Source organism: Erythranthe guttata, chromosome 14 (genome assembly GCF_056151865.1).
Source record: "Erythranthe guttata isolate IM_541 chromosome 14, IM_541, whole genome shotgun sequence".
Taxonomy (NCBI): Eukaryota; Viridiplantae; Streptophyta; class Magnoliopsida; order Lamiales; family Phrymaceae; genus Erythranthe; species Erythranthe guttata.
Genome location: NC_142546.1, coordinates 13,540,611 through 13,556,262, shown reverse-complemented (window position 1 = coordinate 13,556,262; position 15,652 = coordinate 13,540,611). Strand labels below are relative to the sequence as shown.

At 34.4% G+C, this 15,652-nt stretch overlaps 2 protein-coding genes across 3 annotated transcripts; both read right to left on the bottom strand.

The window, feature by feature from the left end:
* Positions 1-11: 11 nt before the first annotated feature.
* On the bottom strand, positions 12-7,858 carry SDG14 (SET domain protein 14). Of its 2 annotated transcripts, none has more exons than XM_012980143.2 (23): positions 6,351-7,858; positions 6,037-6,092; positions 5,758-5,953; positions 5,303-5,431; positions 5,141-5,209; positions 4,972-5,040; positions 4,749-4,858; positions 4,555-4,647; positions 4,027-4,162; positions 3,594-3,666; positions 3,386-3,485; positions 3,170-3,294; positions 2,950-3,095; positions 2,556-2,660; positions 2,174-2,238; positions 1,710-1,929; positions 1,506-1,595; positions 1,325-1,381; positions 1,121-1,210; positions 936-1,022; positions 758-832; positions 525-625; positions 12-432 (listed from the first exon to the last, which is right to left on the bottom strand). In XM_012980143.2, the coding sequence occupies exons 1-23, from the start codon at positions 7,188-7,190 to the stop codon at positions 342-344; spliced, it is 3,123 nt and encodes a 1,040-aa protein (XP_012835597.2). In that variant the 5' UTR covers positions 7,191-7,858; the 3' UTR covers positions 12-341. The 2 variants fall into 2 exon arrangements, with proteins under 2 accessions (XP_012835597.2, XP_088670074.1); XM_088813948.1 differs by having other exon boundaries at positions 1,506-1,592; positions 6,351-7,815.
* Positions 7,859-8,181: 323 nt separating this feature from the next.
* LOC105956335 (beta-amyrin synthase) lies at positions 8,182-15,020 on the bottom strand. The gene is made up of 17 exons (XM_012980183.2): positions 14,955-15,020; positions 14,399-14,629; positions 11,694-11,879; positions 11,511-11,600; positions 11,223-11,411; positions 11,050-11,134; positions 10,786-10,952; positions 10,377-10,679; positions 10,014-10,256; positions 9,812-9,910; positions 9,649-9,705; positions 9,493-9,539; positions 9,256-9,399; positions 8,973-9,150; positions 8,813-8,893; positions 8,588-8,671; positions 8,182-8,481 (listed from the first exon to the last, which is right to left on the bottom strand). Exons 2-17 carry the CDS (start codon positions 14,597-14,599, stop codon positions 8,359-8,361), a joined length of 2,277 nt encoding a protein of 758 aa, XP_012835637.2. The 5' UTR covers positions 14,600-14,629; positions 14,955-15,020; the 3' UTR covers positions 8,182-8,358.
* Between the last annotated feature and the right edge of the window lie 632 nt (positions 15,021-15,652).

Sequence of the window (15,652 nt, the reverse complement as noted above, 5' to 3'; positions counted from 1 at the left end):
ACTAAAAGTACTTTATTGACCAATAAAATACAGTTCATTTCCTTTATATTAAAGAAATAAATAAATAAATAATGTGAATTCTGTTAGTTAAATTTCCTATCCCGAATAAAATGTCAAGTACCTAAAACAGGGAAAATAAATAAATGAATAGAATCGGTGAGAGTGAACATTTTTTTGCTAATGAATTACAATTCTGGAGATTTGATTTGGAATAACAATTTTGAAAAAAAAGAAGAAATCAAAATTATAGTACAATTCCTCCTCTTAAATCATCAAGAATCTTTCCATGAGACAACAGGTCAAATTGTATGAGCAGCAGCTGTACAGAAGTTAGATGATATTCAGTTCAAGAATTTCCTGCAGTTTTGAGCATTACACAAGCAACGCACTTTTACTTCCTCCCGTTCATCTGGATCAAACAAGTAATCGTACCTGATAAAAAAAAAAAACCCGTTTATTGATAAAGTTTTCATAATATAATAATTTAAAACCCCAAATTCGATTTTGGAGGGGAGAAATCGTACGTTAGTTCATCACCAGCTGAAACATTGGTTTTAGCTATAAGAACTATCCGGCTCTCTTCTTCACCCATACTCATTATCCTCGCATAACAATTCGGCATGCACTGCACCGATACAGACAAGTTTACAAAACATCATCTCGTATTATTCAAGTACTATTGCATATTAAAACACTTGTGAACCAAGATAAATATAAATGACACGACTAAAAATGAACCATAAGGAAAAGAGCATACCGAATGATTAATCAAGCGAGCTATGTTCCCTTTATTTGTGGCGTCAATTACTACTTCCTCACTGATCTTAAAAAGCTGCATTGTACATTGGCATCAGACAATTAGAACATTCTAAAAGATCAAATTGCATATAGAGAATAGTTTAGTGAAATCAATGCATGGCTAAGACTAGACTCACGTAGCAATCTTTGCCTTCCAATCGATATCGTGCCTCCCTCAGGTCAGCAATGCTACGCCTTACTTGCTCGCCAAGATATTCTATAATCTGCAAAAGAGCCAAATTTAAGCAAAAACGTAAGAATAAGATTGGATCCATTTATTCTAAATTATTAACAGCAAAAATTGGGACACGTAAATTATTACCATATCTCCTTCTTGAATGTTTCGCCTAGCAAAGAGCCCCCATCCATGTATTCCTGATTTGCCGAAACAAACCCGATAATTTTCTCGTTTCTGAAGCATGGCCGAGTAAAAGAAATACATGAGAAATTTTGATATACAAGGATTTATTTTTGTGGTTGAGTGGGTTGGTGAGGAGATATAGAATTAGAAATGGGCATAAATCACCTTTAAATGTTCTAACCGCTCTCTGAATGTTGAAAACGCTTTCGCACCTTCAGTATCCTAACAATAACAATATAGAAGCGACCAAAACAGGTTAAACTCTTGATAATAAATAAATGAGCTCAAAACAAGGAAAATTATTTTTTTTTCGAAAAATAGAATACTCGTGAAGGAAAATATTTACTTCATTATGTGAACTTAAACGTTCTATATCACCCAGAGAGTGATGACGAGGCCCCATCAAGCGGTGGAATACTGACTCTTGCCCAGTCTTCTGTTCAGAGAAAAAAAATGGTAGAAGAAGAAATATAAGTTAAAGGTTATAAGTCAACGCATACACAAACACATAAATTTGAAAAGAAGAGAAAATAAAAGAAAAGAACAGTACCTTTACGCTTGATCGTTTATAAATGCGGCATCTTGCAGCAGACATTGCTTTGATTTCACTTTCATCTGCAGGAGCTGAATCGGAGCATTCAGCAGCCTTTGAAGAGATGAGCCTAGAACCTCTTGAGCATTGTTCTTGATATTGGCTTTGGAGCAAACTTTTGTTAGAGAACACCCCTTGTGGAGTTTGAATTACTAGCACATTCTCTGGGCTAGGCGTCCTGAGACAACAGTCAATATTTTAATAAACGGGCACGTAAAGAGTTGAAAAGCCTTTATCTAAAATAAATATGCAATAAAGAAACGGGTGAAACCAGTATAATCACTTTTTTTGCAAATTTAGCTACTATTTACACCCTTAGTTGCTAAACCGCAAAAAGATTAAATACAGCCAAACTATTATACACTTGCATGAGGATGTATGGATCTAGGTCGAAAAGAAAACAATATGGCAGACAATCATACCTGTGTACAGCACAATATGATATCCATTTGGTTATCTGCATCCCGTTCTTCTCAGAGCAATGCAACTGAATTCAATAATCAAAATTACTCAAGGAATCAGTTCAAGAAATAAAAAAACAAGAAAAAAGGAACAAGGAACCGTCTATCTCTGACTGTGTGCTTCTTTTTTTGGACAGATAATGCAAATTACAATAATGTATAGTAATCTTTGAAAAAAAATCACAACTGCGAGACGAAAAATTTGGATTCCTGATAAACTGAAGAATGGGTACACAAGGAACCTAGGAACATACTAGGACTTAGAGATAGATAAAGGTGTATAATACGATATGCCAATGTTTATTAAAAAAAACAAATAAAAGAAACAAAAATATGAACTTACTTCCATGCAATATCCGGCACGAGAAGCACATGTAGCATGGAAAGAGGTGGTACACTTGCAACATTGCATGCAGGAACCGTGAATCTGCTTGCAAATAACGCATGCCTGCATAATTACATTATGAAGAAAGAGATATAAGATCATTTTAAATAATATTAACAAAAACTTGCACCGAACAATGGTAAGAAAAAAATTTTGAATACAGATCAACTAATTTGTAAACAAAATTAGTTGAGATTAAAAACTCAACAAACTACAAAGTATAATTCTTAGTAGGTATTTCACAAATTATGCAATCATGAATAGCCCCATAAGTTAACACAGCTCACACTCAATTCCACAAAATATACTAGAGGAGATTAATTAACACTATTTCATTCATCTGAGATCCTACCTTAGTGAATGAGCTTGGTGGAATTCTCAAAAGTCCAGCAGCTGGCTCCATTCTCTCAGCATTTGAGAAAGCAACTTCTGGCCTAAACCACGCGCAAGTAACATGAACCCATAAACCTTCAATATCAGTTGGCTTCAATGCACCTCCTGAAGATGTACTTCTCAATTAAACTACATATAATTTTTGCTAAGAATAAATCAAGCTTTATCAAGTAACATGCCTTTCACGGGACAGAGGCAACATTCCCTCTCAATTTCTGGGGTTTCGCATGATCGACAAACCCATAGCGCAAAATCATGTCTGTTCCTTTCTCCATAACATTCCTGATGTACTGCTATTTGACATCTAAACAGCCAAAAAGATTATTCGATTAAATACATTGAAGAGCTTATAAAGTGTCTGTGAGCCACATAACTAAAACTACAGATGGGTGAACCTGTTGCATATTATTATTTTGTTGTAGTCCCAGTCTTCAACCCATCTACAAATAGCACATCGTTCGGTCGTCCACTTTGCTTGAATAGGTTCGTAGTTTTCTGCAAAATGAGACTCGGTAAGAAACTATCTCTTACATTTTTTACATATACTAGATGCACTATGAAGACAAAACAAATGTGATATAAAAAAGCAGAACAAGCTACAACCTTTCAGAAAAGTAAACAGCTGCTTCTTATCTAACCGCGTAGGGTTGAAGCCATGTAAGTTATACTCTGTCATCTGTAGCACAGTGATGTTAGATAAAATAAAAAACATAGACTCTTAAAATATGAATATACTTGAAGTTCGATATAAAAGATGGGGTCACAATGTCTGTAAAGAGCATGACCACGAGGACCAAGAATGTTAAGCTCACAACAAAAGAACCATATAACAAGGTGGATGACCAGTTGAGCATAGCACTATGAAAGGGAGATTGGTAACAAAATGTTTTTGTAGAATTTCTTTCTTCTTTCTAGCATTGTCTGACTACCGATAGTCATTGAGATAAATCTTAATTTATCAGACATCATCCATTAATCATATGATAAATGTGAAGCAGAGTAGAATTAGTAATTTTGAAGATGTTCAGGAACAAACCCATTTTTCAAGTGGCATATTAGAACCCTTCACTTTCACACTGTGCTTCCATTTCTTCGCTCTGCATCCTGTATGCTTTTCCCACTCACTGAGCCCACATTTTCTTGTGCCACATGAACCACAAATACACTGAACCCTGAGAAGAGGAGCAAATATAAATAAATAAAATATCCCTTTAAATCCAAAAGGTTACCATAGCATTAGCCTCGCAACAACAGTTGATCAGATCAACAGGAAAAACAGACAATGCATCTAAATTTTCTGCCATCTGTAAATCAGGTAAAACAATGAAATCTGAATCTGTTCTCAGGCAAAGGATAATCCAAAAATAGCATTCGACAAATATTGCAGCAACCATACTAAACAGAATATCTAGAAAAACTTTTGGAACATTCCATAAGAAACTCAATATCCCTTATTTATGCATAAAGCAACCTATAGGCAGACAGTACAGCATCACAACAGACACCTGGCACACTAATTGGAAGAAATTATCTAAAAATCATTTCCACAGAATTTAGAACTTACAAATGGAGACTTGGATAATAAAGCCCATCCATGCCATTGCAGACAACTGTTATCTTCTCAGGCATTATTTTGCTTTCAAGCTTTTCCGCCGGCCTGATAGACGTCAGCATAGAACAAAATCAGTTGGTTACAAAAAAATGATCATGCTTTCAAGAAACAAAACTATGTAAGACGCAAGAAAATCAAACAGGTACCTAATGTAAAGCTCTTGTTTATTTGAAACCAACAATTCAGATGTCGGCTTTGTTTTGCATTCAGGCTTTGCTTTGCATTCAGGGCAGAAGTATTCCCTATTTTTCAGATTCTACAAAACCATAATATGTTTCAAATGCTAAATGTCATAATTTGGTAGTGAGACAACTAAATAGTAATGTCATGATATTCCATGTTAATATAGAAGAGATCTGAAGGAAAAACCTTCAAAATTTCGGTAGAAATGTTGGCACATTCAGCATGGACCCAAACATTACAACTGTCACAACATACCTAACATAAAGATTTGCAAAAACAGAGAAGGGAATAAGTTAATTAATTAGATAGCACAAAAGATCATCTAAATAAAGATCAGACATGTAGATTATCTTACCCAGCTTCCACCATCAGAATGATGCCAAATTTGCTCACAAATACCACAGTATTGCTTTGATTTTCTTAACTGCGACATGACCAGTTCCCCAAGTAAAAAAAGTACCCAAAAAGACTATGAGAATGAATGGCTAGAAAGATAACAAATGAGCTATGGATAAACCTTGATACAATGTTCACACAAAAAATGAGCTTTAGCTGTTGTATTCTTCACTTTTTTCACCATCCTGCATGGAAATATCAAGCTGCAGCTACTACAAGCTCGAGTATCTTTCCTTTTATCGGTTATCTCCTGCAACAAACGATGAATAATAAAAATGACTATCACTGTATTGGGGATTTCTTGTGAGTTGCAAGGCAGCAAGAGAAGTAAGACATGAGTTTAACCATATTTTGATGTCTGTCCACTTTCTATATCAACTATTATCAACCTATCATTGTAATAATGCCTAAAACCAACTATAACATGCAAGGCTGTAACTGTATTTTATTATTTATAGTAGAAATCTTGTAAAGTGATTTCCAATTGTAAGTGTAAGAACTTAAAAAACATCCAAAGTAAGATTCGGTTATATTTTTCCTTACAACATTATACTTTTTAACCAAGTTGAGACTTGCCTGCTGAGGAGTATGTGCTGAAACCTGATTTGAACCGGTTGCCTCTTCAGCACCATTAAACTCTGTCACAGGTAATGTTTCCTGCCCATCTTTCATGGCTGAATTTGCATAGCCATTTTCCGCTAATATCGCCTCCTCTATAGCAGCGTGGAAATCACTTGGTTTGCTACCATGCAACTTAGTCTGCCCCTGAAATCTAAACATCAAACAAATTCAAAGACCAACTTTTCTCACATAGCATAGATTATGAGTTATGACAAAACTTAAGATTATATTCACCTGTCCATGTACTCGTGAAATGGAAAAACCATTCCAGCTTTTATCCATGCATAGTCCTGCAAACAAAAGTTTTAGAAAATAATACCTTTAGAAAGGCCAGAAAAGTGAATAAACCGATGTATATCTTTGCATGAACTGTAGACACATTCAGGACCAAGAGGTTAAATAATCATAGATAAGTGTAAACAACAGATGCAGTGACCCATAGAATCTTTTTTCTTCTTTCAAGTGTATATTTCATATTGTGCACCACCGAATATAATTTTGTAAGTAACACATTCATGTTGGACTACAAGTGTCTGAGAGAAAATTACCCTTAGTCCACTCCTCGAAAACCCGTAGAACATAACACAAAGAGTGCCGGGAACACAAGCTCGCAGTACCCCTTCAGGAGCTTGAAAGAGTGGATCAATCACTATAGCAGGCCAAGCAGGGAAATGTTTCCCACATTTTGCCCAAACTATATCTTCCTTTACAAAATCGTCAGGCTTATAAAAATCAGTCTTCTTCTCAACCACTTTCACTTTCTCAGGTTTCTTCAATACTGCACTCATTTCCCCACCACTTTCCGCCAAGGGTGATACACTAGAAATCCCTTCATTAACTGATGTTACTGAACTTGGCGAACTAGAATAAGGCTCTAAAACTATGTTTTTCAATTGGAAGCTCGACTTCTTTTCGATTCGTGGTTTCTTGACTAAATATACATCATCGTGCGATGCCGACTTATCTTGTCGTTTTAACTTCTTATTACGAGGCACACCCTGAGCATATTCTTCATTGTCAACTGAACTCTTCAAATCATCACAACCCTCTGATTTTTCTTTCTTCCACGGATGCAAAACAGAGTCACTGAATTTCATAGGGAGTACCTGCTTACGCCCTCGAGAAGACTTCAATAGTGGAGGCTTGTTATTAACAGCCCTCTGAGCAACGGAATTTGCTTCGGCATTATCCAAAGAGCGTCTGGTGGAAGGGCAGTAGTTTGAAAGATCAATGCTCTGACCTTCTAATTTTACTATTGGAACAGTAAAACATCGATCAGTTACCTTCGTCATCTTTTTACAATTCACGGCGGGGCTGCATGATTCCTCCACGTCGTTCCCACCCGTCACTTCCTCTTTCGCCACTGAGCAACGCTTGAGTTTCGGCATTCCAATTTTCCTCCGCCCCGTTTCCAATCATGTCCCGCTATCAATCAAATTCGCAAATCGGAAAAACAAACCTAGGGGCACCACAACAAAACCCTAATTCCTCTCTTCTCCACGGCAATTCCTTTTGTATGAACCCAAATTGCTTTCAAATAAATCCTCTCACCGAAATTCAACAACAATATTTCGGGGGGAAACCTCTATACCGCCCTGAATTTCAACAATTAAGAACTCAAATCGACTGAATCCAAAAGACCCACCCAAAAAAAAAAATCACCCTTATATCTTATTCAATTTTTCGGAAGAAAATCAAATCTTCCGACCAAAACATCAGAAATTGAAAACAATTGAACGAATTGAGGAACGAAGGGATGAGAAATCCTGCTGAATTGCGGACAAATCAAAAAACGGAAATCGATTGAGTTTCAGATTAATCCAGATAAAAGGATTACAGCAATAGATGTTAGTGTGTATATGAATGAATGAATGCATGCATAGGTGTCAAGGTATAAATCCTATTTAAATTTCATAAATAACAAAAAATAATATTAAAAAAATAATATTATACAAATTTATTGAGGGGGGCGAATTCAATTGAAATTTTTGAGGCAGCTTTGGCTCCAAGTTTGGCAACGAGGGTCGCGCCAAGCCCAAATATATTGGTAGTATACAAATTCCGTGCTACCGTGAAACGGCTGTTCAGCAATGGTTATTACGTGGCGGATTCTCATTGGCCGGAGGGGCAGTTTTTGTTTTAGTGATTGTGGGATAATGGATCAAGTGCGTTACGACGCCGTATGCTTGCTTATTGGATTTACGAGGCTTGGGCCGAGTTGCTGATTATTATTGGGCCATTGGACCGAGTTACTGATTATTATTGGGCCATATTTATTTTTTAATCCCTAAAAAGAAATTATGTTATGTTTATTAATTAATATCAAGATTTTTATTACATATATAAATTAAAAATATAAAATCAAGGGTACTCATGTAATAAAGCTCCATAAGAAAATTGATTTTATTTTATATTCATATTGTACAACATACATCCATTATAAATAATTACATATTATTATTGAAAGAAGAAAGATATAACAAATCACAAAAATAAACCAATAATAATAATAGCAATCAGGTGAAGCTGCTTCATTATTCCACTAGAAACACGCTTTTACATGATTGCTGATGGTAGTGGAACACGCTTTCTATATTCTGCAAGAGCCCACAATGGATATATATTTCTGTATGCTGCATAGTGTAGCATGCAGTTCTTCATGAAAACCCCAGTTATTTCCTGCCAATTCATTCCATAATTAATTAAATTTATTACAAAAATGCAATTAATTTACAAATTACAATAAATTTAGTTTTAAACCTTAATAATAATGATATATATATACCTGTTGAGGAAAATCACCATCTTGGAGTTGAGAGTTGATTATAAGCTTTGCTGCACGGTGGAGAGGTGTGGGGTCCCTATCAGCCTGTTGTAAAGCAAATCAATATTATTTCATAAAACACGCTTTTTTCTGGTTAACAATGGATCAAGTAAACACGTGTTTTTGCTGTTAAAAAAAACAAAAAAAAAACAAAAAAAAACAAAAAAAAAAAAAAGACAAAAAAACCTGGCCAGCATGAATAAGACCCATCATTGCCCATGAAGTATGAACCAAATTTGAACGATTCCCTTCCAACGGTACATATTCCTGTTTACAGCCACAGTAAGTTTTTCAATTTTTTCAGCTAAATTGTAACTAGATTCTGTGAGGGTAAAAATAAAGTTACCTTCTTAGGGCAGGAGAGGTAACTTTCACCCCAGCCACCATCATCCCTTTGTGAATTTAGGAGAAAATTAACTGATTTTCTTACAGCTTCACAGTTGTTGTAGCTTTTACCAGCTGCTGCAAGCCCTCCGAGTGCAAACCAAGAACCGTATGTAAAACAAACTCCCCAATTTCCATACCTTCATTTTTTTTTTTGTGGGTTTTATATATTTAATATTAGAATTGCAAAATGTTGTTTGATGTTGAGTAGTTGGTATGATTAATCAAGAAGGAACAAAATGTACCATGAACCATCAGGTTTTTGGACATCCTCAAGGTAGCCTGCAGCCTTTGTAATAAAGGTTTCGATCTCTTTCTTTCGGTGGTGTGGGTGTAGTTTCTTGAACAGTACTAGGGCTTGAATTGCTGATGAAGTGCACTCCACGTATCTGGATTAAGAAAGATCGAATTTTTAGGATCGGTTTCGGTTGAATAATATATGTTTTCTTGAAAATGGAAAGATAAGTTGGAATGTGTCTTACTCGTGCTCGATGACTATGTCTGCGAAGAATTCTGTAGGGTTTAGTAACTGCAGTAAAAAAAAAAACATAGAGTTATTAACTTGATATATGCTATATACATATATATGTGTGAACTTTTAAGAAATTGTAAGAAAATCGATTTTTTTTTTTAAGTACCTCTAACCACTCCGATGATCCTGCTGGCTCCCATGCAGCTAAACCGCCGTTTTTGCTCTGTAATAATTCAGTCATGTAAGTACTTTTTAGCCTTTTGAATCGATTGTTCTTACTTGTTTGCTTTGATATACTAATGTGCTGAAAATCGACGATTAATTCTTACCTGCAAATAAAGCAATATGTTGACAGCATTGTAGAGTTCCTGAGGTTGCATTTTCTCTCCAACTAGTTCGGGTGGCATCATAGAGAAGAGTAGGCAACACTGGTAAAATCGGAAAAAAAGAATGTTATTGTTCGATTTTCATTTTGTTCACTATAAATTGAACAATTTTCTTGATAAAAAAAAATGAATAATAATAATATACCTTCAATCCTTCTGCAGTACAATCCGAAACTTGCCACCCGTGATCTTGGTCAGAAAACGTCCACGACCCTTTAGAAATATGTCTGTACATGCTCCGGAAGTCTCCGGAAGGATCTTCTTTCACCTGAGACTTCTTTACAAAGTCGTGCCCTTTCTTTAACGTTTCGCCTATTTCTTCGCTCATATCACTATCCAGCAAAGCCTGTATAGCGAAACCTGTATCCCACTGTTGACTTCCGAAACTCTGCATTTTTTCGAATTACAAAAACAATTTTTTTTAAGTTTTCTTGAAAATTAAAATAATAGGCGTTAATTTGAGAGAATATACTCCCGATTCTCTTTTTATTTTTTATTTTTTTGGTACCTGCATTTTCATGCCATCTTCGGCGACCCACAAATAATCGGGGATTCTAGCGAGATGTTTCTTGAAATAGTCTCCGTTCGGATCTTCTACCCAACACGCAAGCATGCATAGAACCTTCTCCACACATCCTATAGTTATATATCTGCTGTTTTCATCTTCGTAGTGAATGTGTTCCATTGTGACTTTTAAGGCTTTCTCTCGTAGCTTGTTGAGTGGCCAACGAGTCAATAATGGCTCGGTTAATACGTAACAAGTGTCCCACATCAAATCTTGTAATAATGGATGAGGGTAATAGAGATCCTCCTGCATTATATATACATAAGGAAGTTTAATTTCTCGATTTAGTTAGTTATCAGTTATCACTACATGTTTTAGCATAATCAAGAACCGGTTATAGATGTATTTTAACCTTTGCACATAGATGTCTTATACTTTTCCAGTTAATTTCTTCGTAGGGTTGATCGTATAACTCTCCTCTTAATTGTAGGATTAGAGGAGTAATCGGACCCACAAATCGTTTTCCGTATAAATACGACATTGGCATGTAGACCATTCGACAGTAGCACCACATTTTCGCTGCAATTTTTTCAATGTTAATTAAACACAATTGTTAATTAGGCGAACATTAAACATATATTAAAAGCCAAAATCCCCTGTTTTTTTTTAAGCTAACCTGGATGCATAGGGAGAAAAGACGGAAGAAGCCAAAACTCGGGGGGCATTGGATTGCTACCTGACCATTCAAATACTCCGAGTATCTGTAAAATCAAGAATTATTAGCTTTTATCAAACTCATGAAAATACAAGATTATTACATAATGTTATTCTTGGACATAATTATCGTACCGAAAGCCATGTTTTCCCCCAAGAAGGGATTGCTTTGACAGTGCCGTGATCAAGTATCCATTTTCGTGCTCTGGAGCAGGCATTTTCGTCAGGGCCTTCACCGAGTATACGCATACAAATGTAACTGAGGGCTGTGCAGAACATTGTGCTGTGGCCTTCTATGTGAAATCCCCATCCACCGTCTTCGTTCTGTTATTCAAAAATTAATTAATTAATTAGTCCATAATTATTTAATGTTATATTTAATACTAGATTTTTTTATTTTATTTTTGGTATATAATATTGGACCTGATGACAGTATATGTAACGGAGAATTTCTCGACGGTGTTCTGCTGAGAAAACTGTGTTGAGATGGCCTGTGATGTACATAATCATGACCTGTATTGTTTTGCATAGAGGTTACATTTTTTTTAAAGATATTAAAAAAATAAAATTGGATTGTTTAATAAGATGCTAATTATTGTTAATTACCAGAGGTGGAAGAAAGAATAGTGGGCCGGCATTTTCTGCAGGCCAATGGCCGTCACTTGCTTGCAAGGCGGAGAAGAAGAGGACCGCTCGCCGGAGAGTGGTGGTGGCAGTCTCGTAGGTTATGTCTTCACCGTCAGCCACCTTTACTTGAGGTATTGTCTGTTTGAATTTGTTCTCATGCAGGAACTGCATTTTTCGGTAATTTTTAGATATACATAATAATAGATATTTGTCGGAAAAGTCCAATAATTATTAGGGCATATTACAAATAAGCCCATCAGTGGGAACTTATTCATAAAGAGATCCAGACAATATTCTCCTTTACCAATAAGTCCACACATGGTCCAAATTTATGTAAAGGACTAAAATAACCCCTCTTACTTTTATATGCTCCAATTTCATCCTTAACTTAATTTAACTTCAATTTGACCCCAAATTTCACAAATTATTCAATTTTGACCCAAAACTTTTTTTTTTTCACAAATTTTTTTTTTTCAAAAACTTTTTTTTTCTGCCGGATTCCGGCGTTGACTTTTTTTTTTTTTTTTTTTTTTTTTTCTTCCGGATTTTTTTTTTCCGGATTCCGGCGTTGACCGGCGGTCAACGCCGGTCTCCGGCGTTGACTTTTAATTTTTTTTTTTTTTTTTTTTTTTTTTTTTTTTTCTTCTGGATTTTTTTTCCGGATTCCGGCGTTGACCGGCGGTAAACACCGGTCTCCGGCGTTGACTTTTTTTTATTTTTTTTATTTTATTTTTTTTTTTAATTTTTTTTTCTGTAACTTTTTTTTCCGTTTAAACAACAATATTGCTTTGAATGACAGTAATATTAACTATATTACTGTTAAACACAGTAAAAATAACTAAACTATAGTTTAACACAGTGATATTGATATATTAATCTCTAGCACATTAATATTAACACAACAAAATTCATTATTATTGTATAATAAAGTAATATTACTATGTTGTCCGTTCAACAAATTTAAACAAAATAAAAAAAACCAAAAGAATTAATATTACTGTGAGTGACAGTAATATTACTATAGCAACAGTAATATTACAATAGTAGACAGTAATATTATTACGTTACTCCGTGAATAACTCAAACAAACAAAATATCCAAACAAAAGAATAATATTGATGTGGTTGACAGGAATATTACTATAACGAACAGTAATATTACCGTCAACCACAGTAATATTATTGTGTTTACAGTAATATTACAATAATAGACAGTAATATTAATACAAACACCACAAAAAAATAATAATATTGATGTTGTTGACAGTAATATTATTGTGTTTACAGTTATTTTACTGTCAACGACAGTAATATAATTACGTTGACTAGTCAACAAATCAAAAAAAAAATTAAAAAAAAATAATAATAAATAAAAAAATGTAATATTGCATTAATTTACTGTCAACGGCAGCACAATTACATAAATGTAATGTCAACGGCAGTACAATTACGTTAATTAACTATCATTGACAGTATAATTACGTTAATTTACTGTCAGTGACAGCACAATTACGGTCAACGTTTAGCGGCGGACGTGGAAAAACAAAACAAACCAAACAAAACAAAAAACTTAAAAAAACACTAAAAAAAGAGACCGCCGGAAACCGGCGAAAAAATCCGGAAGAAAAGAAAAGAAAAAAAAAAAGAAAAAAGCAAAAAAAAAAAAAAAAAAAAAAAAAAAAGTCAACGCCGGAGACCGGCGTTGACCGCCGGTCAACGTTGGAAACCGGCGAAAAAATCCGGAAGAAAGAAAAAAAAAAAAAAAAAAAAAAAAAAATTAAAAAAGTCAACGCCGGAGACCGGCGTTGACTGCCGGTCAACGCCGGAATCCGGCGGCAAAAAAAAGTTTTTGAAAAAAAAAATATTTTTTGAAAAAAAAAAAATTTTGGGTCAAAATTTAATAATTTGTGAAATTTGGGGTCAAATTGAGATTAAATTAAGTTAAGGATGAAATTGGAGCATATTAAATTATACTCCAAAAAAAAGTCAAAATTGAATTTTTGTGGTCAAAATTGAACTTTTATGGACAAAATTGATTAATTTGGATTACAATTAAGAATTGGGTATAAATGGTTGAGGGTAATATTGGGATATACATGAATGTTTCCTTTAGTTATAATAAATATTAAAGGGATGGACTTATTGGTAAAAGAGATATGTCCCCTAAACCTAGAATAATAAACATGCTTGGTTGGGGACTTTTGCATAAAAATCCCTAATTATTAAGACAGTAATTATAAAACGAATATAACTTTGTTAGGCCTGTCTGTGTGTAATGAATGATAAATCGAGCATATAAAGAAGACTTTGCGGTGGTCAAGTAAAGTTTGCTTGATTAATTAATTAATTAAATAAAAATTAAATCGACCTCGAAATCAATATTGGTCAAGTAAACAGTAATTTTAGTGGAAAAAGAAGGCATCACTAAGTTACAAACCAACTTTCTCATTGTCAAAAAAACCAATCAACAGAAATTCAATTTCTCAAATATTGTACCACTTTGCTAATACTCTTTACGTGACAAAAAAATTAAAAACGAGAAATTAATTACCATAATTGAATGAGTTATAATTAGGTAGAGCGGCTCATGAAAAATGTTTAATGGAAAGAAAAAAAAGGGTATATATATATAGATATAGATATAGATATAGATATAGATATAGATATAGATATAGATATATGAACCTGAATCCGCCAGAGGAGATCGCTGCTGGGCTTAACATGGTGGCGGTTGTCCCAAAAGTCTTGGCGGGCTTTCTCAACCTCTTGCCGGAGCTCCGGAGAGCCGTAATTAGGGTCGAATTCCCAGATTTGTCTGCCCACGTATTTGTTTGTGCTGTACAGGTAAGCACTGTCAACTCCTTCTGCAATCTTCAATCTCCACATTTTTCTTTTTTTTGGATAATATATTTCAACCTGTAATTAAATGTCAAAAATTTCAGACACACAGATAATTAATAGTTGATAAGTGGTACATATATAGCTTATGTGGCATGTTTGTTAAGGATAAAATGTGAAGATAAAGATCATGTGCCAGTGCCAGTGCCAGTGCCAGATTATTTCTCCTGTTTTTAAGCAAGTATAAAAGGCATGCATATTGTAAATGATGCCTCTTATTATGCATGTTATAATTTGAACTACACACACACACGCGCGCACGCATACTGCACGTGTGTATATATACATATATGTATATAAGAAGTAGTAGAGGTGAAGATAGAGATCGAGAGACGGAAAATACCTGATAGAGCGAGCAAAAATGAAATTGATCTCACAACACAAGTGTATTTTGCAAGAGAATTAATGTTTAATAATTGGTTGGTGCTGAAAAAACTGCAAAGTTCACTATCAAACACAAGAAGAAGATATGTTTTTTGGTTTGTGATCAGACAGCGAAATATGTGAACGAGAGAACTCTTTACTTTTAAGGTTGGTTTATATACGTACAAGACTATGTATATATATATATATATATATATATAGAGAGAGAGAGAGAGACATACATTATTTCACACACATACACATGTGGTGTATGTGTGTGTGTATACGTGGATGCTAGGGTCGATAAATTCCATGTGAACATTGTGCCATTTCTTGAACATTTGTTAATAAAAACTAATAAGTCAAAGTTGGTTACCGTGGAAAAAATTGTGGGCGCTGGGGTTTAGGTACTTTTCAACTCTAGTATAGTTAATGATATGTAATAATTATATTCTGGTTTATCCCCACTTAACTGTATCAATTAAGAATTAACCTGTGCTAAAGATGAAGTGATTTCTTTTTTAACTAAAATCCAAGACTAGGAATGATTTTTGTCATAATTAATAGCTAATTAATTTAATTAGTGGTTTCTATCTTATAAAGATTCCTAGATTAAGATTTACTTGCATATAGGTGTGTGTATGAATATAGCTGTAGAATGTTCCATTTACTGTAGTA

Coding starts and splice junctions, on each gene's coding strand:
- SDG14 (XM_012980143.2), bottom strand. CDS start 7,190: ATGCCGAAACTCAAGCGTTGCTCAGTGGCGAAAGAGGAAGTGACGGGT. Junction 4,163..4,554: donor TATTATCCAAGTCTCCATTT/GTAAGTTCTAAA, acceptor TCCTCTTCTCAG/GGTTCAGTGTATTTGTGGTT. Junction 1,211..1,324: donor AGCGGTTAGAACATTTAAAG/GTGATTTATGCC, acceptor GCCATGCTTCAG/AAACGAGAAAATTATCGGGT.
- LOC105956335 (XM_012980183.2), bottom strand. CDS start 14,599: ATGTGGAGATTGAAGATTGCAGAAGGAGTTGACAGTGCTTACCTGTAC. Junction 11,135..11,222: donor GGGGGAAAACATGGCTTTCG/GTACGATAATTA, acceptor TTGATTTTACAG/ATACTCGGAGTATTTGAATG. Junction 8,482..8,587: donor ATGGTGATTTTCCTCAACAG/GTATATATATAT, acceptor ATGAATTGGCAG/GAAATAACTGGGGTTTTCAT.